The sequence below is a fragment of the Mustela nivalis genome, assembly GCF_964662115.1.
Source record: "Mustela nivalis genome assembly, chromosome: 3".
In the NCBI taxonomy this organism is placed as follows: Eukaryota; Metazoa; Chordata; class Mammalia; order Carnivora; family Mustelidae; genus Mustela; species Mustela nivalis.
In genome coordinates this window covers 27,423,541-27,435,454 of record NC_139022.1, presented here as the reverse complement: position 1 = coordinate 27,435,454, position 11,914 = coordinate 27,423,541, and the positions used below count along the sequence as shown (strand labels likewise).

General features: G+C 35.1%; 1 protein-coding gene across 1 annotated transcript; it reads left to right on the top strand.

Moving 5' to 3' along the window:
- Positions 1-10,097: 10,097 nt before the first annotated feature.
- LOC309861983 (olfactory receptor 2T27-like) lies at positions 10,098-11,036 on the top strand (the record flags this gene model as incomplete). The annotated part of the gene is made up of 1 exon (XM_082725239.1): positions 10,098-11,036. One exon carries the CDS (start codon positions 10,098-10,100, stop codon positions 11,034-11,036), a length of 939 nt encoding a protein of 312 aa, XP_082581365.1.
- Positions 11,037-11,914: the final 878 nt, after the last annotated feature.

Below are 11,914 nucleotides of genomic sequence, written 5' to 3'. Positions count from 1 at the left end.
TTTGAACAAGCCTCTCTCAGAAATAGACAGATCATCGAAGCAGAAAATCAATAAAGACACAAGAGCCTTGAATGACACATTGGACCAAATTGACCTCATAGATATATACAGAACATTCCACCCTAAAACAACAGAATACTCATTCTTCTCAAGTACACACGGAACCTTCTCCAGAAGAGACCACATACTGGGTCATAAATCAGGACTCAACCGATATCAAAAGACTGAGATTATTCCTTGCATATTATCAGATCACAATGCTTTGAAACTGGAGCTCAATCACACGGAAAAGTTTGCAAGGAACTCAAACACCTGGAAGCTAAAGACCACCTTACTTAAGAATTCTTGGATCAAGCAGGAGATCAAAGAAGAACTTAAACAATACATGGAAACCAATGAGAATAAAGACACTTCAGTCCAAAACCTAAGGGATACAGCAAAGACAGTCATAATGGGTAAATACATAGCCATCCAAACCTCCCTGAAAAAAAGTGAAAAATCCAGAACACACAAAAGCTGACTCTACACCTTAAAGAACAGGAGAATCAACAACAAATCAAACCAACTCCACACATAAGAAGGGAAATAATCAAGATTAGAGATGAGATCAATGAGGTAGAAACCAGAAATACAGTAGAACGTATCAATGAAACTAGAAGCTGGTGTTTTGAAGTAATCAATAAAATCGATAAAGCATTGGCCACACTAATCCAAAAGAAAAGAGAGAAAGCCCAAATTCATAAAATTATAAATGAAAAGGGAGAGATCACAACGAAGACCAAGGAAGTAGAAACAATCATCAAGTTATTATCAACAGTTTTATGCCAATAAGGTATGCAACCCAGATGAAATGGATGCATTCCTGGAAAATCATAAACTCCCAAAACTGAACCAGGAAGAAACTGACAACCTGAATAGACTGACATGTAGAACGAGATTGAAGGAGTGAACAAAAACCTTCGAAATAATAAAAGCCCAGGACCTGACTGATTCCCTGGGGAATTCTACAAAACATTCAAAGAAGAAATAACATCTATTCTCCTTAAGCTGTTTCAAAAAATTGAAGCCGAAGGAATTCTTCCAGCCTCTTTCTATGAAGCCAGCATTACCCTGTCCCCCAACCAGGCAAAGACCCTACCAAAAAGGAGGATTTCAGACCAATATCACTGATGAATATGGATGCTAAGATAATCAACAAGATTCTAGCCAACAGGATCCAACAGCACATTAAAAAGATTACACACCATGACCAGGTGGGATTCATCCCTGGGCTACAAGGATGGTTCAACATTCGCAAATCAACCATTGTGAGAAACAAATTAATATGAGAAGAGAGAAGAACCACATGGTCCTTTCAATTGATGCAGAAAAAGCATTCGACAAAATCCAGTATCCGTTCCTTATCAAAATGATTCAAAGTATAGGGATAGAGGGAACATTCCTGAAATTCATATAATCTATCTATGGAAGACCCACAGCAAATATCATCCTCAATGGGAAAAAGCTTGCAGCCTTCCCATTGTGATCAGGAACACGACAAGGATGCCCACTATCACCACTCTTGTTCAACATAGTATTAGAAGTCCTAGCACCTGCCATCAGGCAACAAAGAGAAATAAAATCTTTGCAAATTGGCAATGAAGAAGTCAAACTCCCTCTAATCGCAGATGACCTGATTCTTAATATGGAAAACCCAAAAGACTCCACCCCCAAACTACCAGAACTCATACAACAATTCAGCAATATGGCAGGATATAAAGTCAATGTACTTAAATTAGAGGCTTTCTTATACACTAACAATGAAAATACGGAAAGGGAAATTAGAGAATTGATTCCATTTACTATAGTACCAAGAACCATATGATACCTGGGAATAAACCTAGCCAAAGAGGTCAAGGATCTGTACTCGAGGAACTACAGAACACTCATCAAAGTAATTGAAGAAGACACAAAAAGATGGAAGACCATTCCATGCTCTTGGATTGGAAGAATAAACATTGTTAAAATGTCTATATTGCTTAGAGGAATCTATACTTTTAATTCCATTCCGATCAAAATTCCACTGGTATTTTTCAAAGAGCTGGAGCAAACAATCCTAAAATTTGTATGGAATCAGAAGAGACCCCAAATAACGAAGGAAATGTTGAAAAACAAAAATAAAACTGGGGGCAACACGTTACCTGATTTCAAGCTTTACTACAAAGCTGTGATAACCAAGACAGCATGGTACTTGCATAAAAACAGACACATAGAGCAGTGGAAGAGTAAAGAGCCCAGATATGGACCCTCAACACTATGGTCAAATAATCTTCGACAAAACAAGAAAAAATATCCAGTGGAAAAAAGACAGTCTCTTCAATAAATGGTGCTGGGAAAACTAGCTATATGTAGAAGAACAAATCTCAACCATACTCTTACACTGTACACAAAGAAAAACTAAAAATGGATAAAAGACCTCAAGGTGAGGCAGGAATCCATGAGAATCCTAAAGGATAACTTAGGCAGTAACCTCTTTGATATCAGCTGCAGCAACTTCTTTCAAGATATGTCTCTAAAGGCAAAGGAATCAAAAGGGAAGATGAGCTTTTGGGACTTCTTCAAGATCAAAAGCTTCTGCACAGCAAAGGAAACAGTCAACAAAACAAAGACACAACCCACGGAATGGGAGAAGATATTTGCAAATGACAGTACAGACAAAAGGTTGATATCCAGGATCTATAAAGAACTCCTCTAACTCAACACACACAAAACAGATAATCATGTCCAAAAAATGGGCAGAAGATATGAACAGACACTTCTCCAATGAAGACATACAAATGGCTATCAGACATATGAAAAATCTTTCATAATCACTAGCCATTAGGGAGATTCAAATTAAAACCACACTGAGATGCCACCTTACCCCAGTACAAATGGCCAAAATTTGCAAGACAGAAAGCAATCCATGCCTGAGAATATGTGGAGAAAGGGGAGCCCTCCCACTCTTTTGGTGGGAATGTAAGATGTTGTAACCACTTTTGAGAAGTCTGGAGGTTCCTCAGAAATTAAAAATAGAGCTTCCCTATGACTCTGCAATTGCACTCCTGGGTATTTACCCCAAAGATACAGATGTAGTGAAAGAAAGGCCATCTCTAACCCAATATTCATAGCAGCAATGGCCACGGTCACCAAACTGTGAAAATAACCATGATGCCCTTCAACGGATGAATGGATAAGAAAGATGTGGTCCATATACACTTTGGAGTATTATGTCTCCATCAGAAAGGATGAATACACAACTTTTGTAGCAACATGGATAGGACTGAAGAGATTCTCCTGAGTTAAATAAGTCCAGCAGAGAGAGTCAAGTATCATATGGTTTCACTTATTTGTGGAGCATAACAAATAACTTGGAGGAAAAGGGGAGATGGAGATGAGAAGGGAGTTGAGGGAAATTGGAAGGGGAGGTGAACCATAAGAGTCTATTGACTCTGAAAAACAATCTGGGGGTTTTTAATGGGCTGGGGTTGGGAGGTTGGGGGAAACAATTGGTGGGTATTAGGGAGGGCACGGATTGCATGGAGCACTGGATGTGGTGCAAAAACAATGAATGCTGTTACGCTGAAAAGAAATAAAAAAAAATTTTAAAAAAGTATGAATACCCAACTTTTGCATCAATATGGACAGGACTGGAGGAGATTTGGTTGAATAAAAAAAGTCAAGCAGAGAAAGCCAATTATCATATGGTTTCACTTACTTGTGTAATGTCAGGAATAACATGGAGGACAGTAGGAGAAAGAAAGGAAAAGTGAATTGGGGATATCAGAGGGAGAGAGAACCCATGAGAGACTGTGGACTCCAAGAAACAGACTTAAGGTTTTAGAGAGGAAGGAGAAGGGGAATGGATGAGCCGGGTTGTGGGTATTAAGGAGGGCATGGATTGCATGGCACACTGGGTGTGGTGCATAAACAATAAATCTTGGAATACTGCATCAAAAACTAATGATGCATTTTATGGTGACTAATACAACACAATTAAAAAATCATTACTTTAACAGAGGCAGAAACTGCATTTTATGGAAGTCAACACTTTTTCATGATATACACTCTGAATGAAGTAAGTTTATAGGAGGCATAATTTAGATAATAAAGCCGTATAGGGTAAGTCTATCATTAACATCATACTCAACAGGTAAAAGTTAAAACTTTCTTCTAAGATCAGGTATAACATTATGATTTTATTCTCATCACTTTTTTTCAGCATAGTACTGGAAATTCTAGCTCCAACATTCTGACAAGAAAAAAGGCAGTCAAATTGGTAAGGAAGATATAAAATTGTCAGTATTTGTATATGATTGAATACTATAGATGTAAACTTTAAAGACACCACCAAAAACCTACTAGAACTAAAAAGAAACTCAATAATCACAGGATAAAATTAATATACAGAAATATTTTGCACTATCATAAACTGAAAATCAAGTAGTAGAGAAATAATTTAACAGTTTATATTCCATTTATAATTTATTGAGAAAAATAAAATACTTAGAAAAAAGCTTAACCTGGGGAGTTATACACCTGTAATCTGCAAACTGTAAAAGATTAATGAAATAAAGATGATACAGACAAGTCCAAAGATACACCACACTAATGAATTGGAAAAAATTTTTATTGTCTAAGTGTCCATAGGACCCCAAGCAATCTACAGATTCAATTCAATTCCTGTCTAAAGAGCAATAGTTTTCAGAGAACAAGAATAAATACTTGAAACCACAAAAGACCCCAAATAGCCAAAGCAAGCTTGAGAAAAACAAAAACAGCTGGAAATACAGTAATCCCTGATTTCAAGATATACTACAAAGTTATTGTAATTAAAACACTATGATAATGCATAAAAATAGACATACAAAATGTAACCAGATAAAGATCTCAGAAATAAAGACACACTGATGTGTTCAATTAATCTACAGTAAAGAAGGTGAGAGTATACAATGGGGAAAATACTGTCTCTTTGATAAGTAATGCTGGGAAAACTTCACACTTAAATCCAATAAACAGGTACATCCAGTAAAACTGGACCACTTTCTAACACTATATGGAAAAATAGATCCAATATAAATTGAAAATATAAATAAATGATCTGAAACCATAAAATGTCTTTAAAAAACATAGATGGGAATATCCTAGAGATCTGCTTTAACAACATTATTCTATATGTGTCTTCCTACTCAATGGAAACAAAAGCAAACACAAACTATTGGGATTATGTCAAATAAGATTTGCACACCAAAGGAAATCAATAAAATCAAAAGACTGAAGTGAATAAATAAGATTGAGTACATTTATCTTAATGAGCCCTGATATACGTATAGAATTGTTATTACTAATCACTGGGAAACTGCAAATCAAAACTGCAATGAGATACCATATCACACATGCCAGAATGCTGTAAGATAAAGAATAAATAAACACTGTTGGTGAGGTTGTAGAGAAGTGGGAGCTTTCATGCATTGTTGGTGAGAATATACATTGGTGCAGCCTTGGTTAAACTACTACCTAGGTATTTTATTTATTTATTTATTTGATGCCATTGTAAATTGGATCAGTTTCTTAATTTCTAATTCAAATAGTTTGATATTAGTCTATGTAACACAACCCTTTTTGTACATTGACTTTGTGTCTTGCAATTTTAATGAATATATTTATGAATGTATTTATTGGCTGAAGAGTGTCAGTTTTACTTCTTTTTAAGTTAAGATTAGTTATATATATTTTCTTGCCTAGTGGTTTTACTAGGACTTCCAATACTCGCCTTGTACTTGATAGTAAAAGCAAAAAAAAAAAAAACAGGAGAGTGCAGGGCATGGTCATGCCTATGGGCTTTAGTGAGCCATTAGAAGAGCATGGGGCTGGGTTAACTATTATTATCTGCAATCAAAGTTAATTAAAGTCTGGGGACTATGCTCCCCTAGGTCATTCACCTCAAAGGTCTCAAAAAGGATAACAAATTACTAAGCCACCTACCAATTTAGATCTTACCTGTTATACCAGCCAGTATTTAATATACATAGTATTGTATAATCATAGTCACTGGGCTCATTCCCAAAATGTATGTCTCTCCATCAACACCAAGACAATTGCATTCATTTCCTATGCAAAATAAGTCTAATGCTGCATAGTGAGAATATAATACTTGATCACAGAAAACCTCAAAGTTGTCATCAATTCCAAGAGGCAGCGGTGTTTGGACATAAGTAGAATCTAAGGTAGATACTAAACTAGCAGAAAAAAGAAAGCATCTTGAACTAAAACTGGTAATGGATATTCTGTAGAAAATTTGTATGCCTATTAAGTTTCACAGATGTCAGACTTTGGTGATTATACTTACAAAAGGCAAAATAACTGTGAGAGTCTTAAATGAATATTTCATATACTTCCCAGGGTTCAGATACAGAAGAAAGCTATGTGAAATTGTAATGTTTCTGTTTGACTAACTGCATGGATGATATTCATTAAATAACTGTGTTATAAATGCTCTTGTATGACCAAACCTGGAGCAGGCATCACTCATGATGTTGAGAGAGACATTTGAGAGTGTGAACTACCAAAATTTCAGACTCGAATCTCATATTTTATTTTCTTTTATTATGTGATGTTAGTCACCATACTGTACATCATTAGTTTTTGATGTTGTGTTCCATGATTCATTGTCAAAACTGATATTTTCAAAAATCTGCCAAAACTCAGTAACCAAGTGAATCTCATAATAATCTCTTCAATTTATCCTATTACTTTTTGGAAAACTGGGGCACCTGGGTGTCTCAGTGAGTTAAAGCCTCTGCCTTTGGCTCAGGTCATGATCCCAGGATCCTGGGATTGAGTTTCTGTCAGGCCCTCTGCTCCTCAGGGAGCCTGTTTCCACCTCTCTCCACCTGACTTTCTGCCTACTTGTGATCGCTGCCTGTCAAATAAATAAATAAATAATCTTAAGAAAAAATATAAAAGAAAAACTATCTAGTTACTGAGTTATGATTTCTTTTCATTTTCCTCGTGCATACCTACATAAGCACAACATCAAATCATGCCAACAATAATGGCATGATGTGTTCCTAAAATGATATAAGTAGTCATAATGTGGAAGACTTTTTAAAAGCTTAGTAAAATCCTATAATTAATGTAACATTGCACTCTGCATTTGGAGTAGATTGATCTAGATTAGATTAAAGGAATAATGGAAATATATTGAATTTCCTGTCAATAAATAATTATTCAAATGGATTCATTAATTAATGCAATTGCTTTATTATTGTGGGAAAAATTCAATAAATATTTCAAAAATTTTAATAAATGACAGTACATTTTTCTACTCCAAGAATTACTATCTGTAGTCTGGCTGCACTGTAATTCATGGTTTTTTAATTCTTAAAACACAACCAATAGCTTTTGGTTTTTCTTTTCCCCAGGCAGGTAGTTATTCACTGATACAAATTTACAAAATAGTAATTAAAATACTAAGTAAAAATCAATTAAACACATGTAGAGTTTTTTTTTCTTTTTAAAAAATATATATTTTTTATTTTACACAGAGAGAGAGCACACAAGCTAGAAAAGCAGTAGAGGGAAAAGGAGAAAGAAGATCTCTTGAAAGCAGGGGGAGTCCAATGTGGGGCTTGATCCCAGTATCCTGGGATTATAACCTGAGCCAAAGGCAGTCACTTAACCAGCTGAGTCACCCAGGATCCCCTATATTATTTTTCTTTACTGTGGTGTTTGGTTTCAAAATCACTGCATATTACCTCCTTTTATTTATTACCCATATTTTTAAAGTCTTTGCCATTAGCATGCTGAAAGTTATAAAGTTATATACTGATAGCCTTGACGAATTATGTGGCTTGTATAATTGATTATAATTCAGACCTAAAACAGACTGCAGAAGAGGGCTGCTATATTGTCACTGATAATAAAGAATAATAATAATAGAATAATAATAATAATTAATAATAATAATAGATAAATTTTGAGCACTTTGGATGTGTCATTCTATTATATGTCCTTCTATTATACTTATTCTAGGAAAAGAATAAAATATTTTTAGCATACAGATAAATTTCCAAGCTCAGTGGAGAAAGTGAGACGAAACCAAGCCAAGCCATGAAACACATATGTGTATGATGTAAATATGCACATTTATATGTACAATATGTTTATAATATGCTAACATAAATATGTATGTTTTTATCTTGCCTATATGTGTTCCATGAAGTTATTTGGGGGATAGGATGAGGAAATTGAAAACTTATGGTTTATACAGTTCAAAACTGCTAAATAATAATCTGGGTTGGAATTCTAATTCTTTTCTCACTTATTTATGCAACATGAGTGTTGACAGTACAGAGTATTTCCTTAGTCTTTAAACTTATGAGTTTTCTGTGTCCTAGGGTAGACACACCTCAAATTATATGTTGGATCATTCTTCACATTTGCCTTACTCAGACAGATCTTTCTTTGTGTTTATATCACCCTATAAGAGCTTTAGTTTAAGCATTTTTATTACTCTCTTCTTATCTGTTTGTAAAATGACTCCATGTCTAAACTCATGTGTATATGTGTGTATATAAACTCATCTCTCTCTCTCTCTCTCTCTCTCTCTCTCTATATATATATATATATATATATATATATATATATATAAAATGGCCACTCAATAAATTTAGAATGAAAAATAAATAAATGGTGATGATTTTTCCAGAACTACTTTATTTTCCAGAAATAATATAAGTATAATTTTAGCAAGATTAGAGAGCAGGCTCATTAGTGACAGAAGAAGAATAATAATTAGCTTCTTATTTTATATTTCAGCAGAATTATGACTAAGACAAAAACAAATATCCTTAGAGCATATATTTACCACAAAATAGTCTGAATATACAAACCCAGAAAAGGACCATTACCTTAACCTAGGAAATGTCAATGTTTTGTATTATAAAATTTCCTCCTGAATTAATAGAGAACAGGATTTCAAGCTATTTTGATGTCTGTGTTTTATCAATACCGGTTTCTAAGAAACACTGAAGCATAAGGAAACATCCACATGTACAACATTTCTCTTTCTTAGATTGGGGTGGGTTCTTCACTGTTCAGCAAGGTGTCACGGAGGGTAAAAGCTCTTGTTCTCACCGGGAATACAATTGCAGTGAAGGTATTTCTCATACATTCAATTTTGAAATGTGTCCTGCTGAACTCCATGTACATTGGCAACTTTATGGATAATAAGTATTTATTAGACATATACTCTTTTGAAGCTATTTTATTAACAATACGGAATATTTATGGCTTCCAGGAGGAGAAATAGGTCTGGCAATTTTTATTACTATACTTATGTCATCATGACTAGCCCCAAATAAATTAATATGGGATCTCTTTAATATTTTATTAAAGATTAATTTGTATTTTTTTTAAAGATTTTATTTATTTATTTACAGACAGAGATCACAAGTAGGCAGAGAGGCAAACAGAGAGAGAGGGGGAAGCAGGCTCCCTATTGTACTCAGAGAACCCAAAGTGGGGCTTGACCCCAGAACCCTGAGATCATGATCTGAGCCAAAGGCAGAGGTTTTAACCCACTGAGACACCCAGGCGCCCCTGATTTGTAATTTTAAAATAAAATTAAGTGAATTAATTTGATCATCCTCTCTTTTTCCCCCCAAATTTACAAGATTTAATAACTAGGGTCCATAATTATTAAACAATAGACACATCTTTATGTTTATATTTGCAGAAAGTTGATCCATAGTTTTTACAACATTCTCTGGTGAAGAAAGAAGGAAAGAAAGAAAGAAAGAAAGAAGGAAAGAAAGAAAGAACTCAACAGAGTTTAAAAGGCACTGAACTTATCATGTTTTTTCCTAATATTATCTATTTAAGAATTATTTAGACAATTTCTCAGCAATAATAGTGAGATATCTCTGGTGAGATGATGGCAAATTTTATGGAATTCTAAAGATGGTGAGAAAGATAAAAAATTTTACATCCAACTATTGATATAAGACCTGTATTGAATGTCACCAGTTCTAATCCATTTGATTCGTCCCCAAACCTGTTACATTTCTTTTAGAGGTATGGTAGATGGAAACAAATCCTCAGTAACTGATTTCATCCTTGTGGGGCTCTTTCCTGAATTTCAGCATTATATTGTCCTCAACTTCATGATAATTTTTATCTACACTTTTGCCTTCCTGGGAAACACACTTCTGATTGTCTTGATTTGGGGAGATTCTCGGCTCCATACACCCATGTACATTCTCCTCAGTCAACTCTCTCTCATTGACTTGACATTAACTTCCACCATTGTCCCAAAGATGGCTTCTAATTTTTTCACAGGGAAAAGGACAATATCATGGATTGGCTGTGGAACACAGAGTTTCTTCTTCCTAATGTTGGGAATGTCGGAGTGTTTCATCTTGACTCTCATGGCTTATGACCGCTATGTGGCTGTTTGCAACCCACTGCGTTACCCAATTATCATGAGCCCCAGGTTTTGTATGCACATGGTTTTGGGGTGTTGGATTGGAGGCTCTGTAAGTTCATTTGTCCATACAGTCTACCCTATGCATTTTTCCATCTGTGGGTCACGGGAGATCCATCACTTCTTCTGTGAGGTCCCAGTCCTCATTAAGCTCTCCTGTGAAGACACGTCAGCATATCAGTTAGTGGTGGTGGTGACAAGCATTTTGTTGCTTGTTGTTCCTTTCAGTCTCATCACAGCTTCCTATACTCTCATCTTCCTTGCGGTCTTCCGAATGAACTCTGTCAAAGGAAGGAAAAAAACCCTGGCCACCTGCTCTTCCCATTTAACTGTGGTGAGTCTCTTCTTTGGCCCAAACATATTTATCTATATGATTTTCACTTCCTCCCATAGTGCAGAGCAGGACCAAGCTCTTTCTGTATTCAGCAATATCCTAACCCCCATGTTGAATCCCCTAATTTACAGCCTGAGGAACAAGGAGGTGGTGGCCGCTCTCAAAAAACTTATGGGGAAATGTGTGCTTTCTTACTAGAATAAAACTACACCAGAGCTGTGAAAAAAAAAAAAAACATGTTTATAACACAGACATAAATGCCACTTTGAAATACTAACATGGTTTTGTAGGTTTTAGGAAACCATGGTGATTGTGGCTTTTTGTAAACAGACCTATTCATATGTGTTTTTTTAGTATTCCAATGTAGGTTTCTTTATTTTACTTATAAATATCATTTGGGCATTACTAAGGCCTGGTAACAAATATTAAGGAGAGTATGTATTGCATGGAGCATTGGGTGTTACACATAAGCAATGAATCTTGGAACAATACACCAAAACTAATGATGTACTGTATGGTTACTAATATAACATAATAAAAAAAAGTTAGAAAAAAATGTAATAAAATTATTTTGCATTTAAAAAGTAAATTTATTCTGAAATCTGAGATTATAAAATTTTCTTGTAAATAAAATGAGAATCAATGTCTGGGTTTTACATTGAACTTAGCATTCTTGAATCTGTTTGATATTAAAGGTAGCAATATTAGGAAAGACAAGAAGACAATGTAAGAGGAGGATCCTGAGTTTACCTTCCATCATGGATACAGTGAGGTATCAGCTACATTGATGCAACTAACTCTTAAAACAACCTGGAGCCAAATGGCAGAAAAACATTCCATTGTTAATCCAGAGAGAAAAACACATAAAAAAGGGAGACATCATTGGGAATCTCCATGACATCAATAAATCTATTAAGGGCACCTCAAATGTATAAAGATGTGAAAGGATCAGAGTCCACACCAGGTGCCCCTCATACAGGGGAGCTGCACAGGGAAGAAGAGTCTCCATAACATCTGACTTTGAAAGTCAGTGGAGCTAAATTTTGAGGCTTCAAAATAGCTCGCTAAACTCTTAG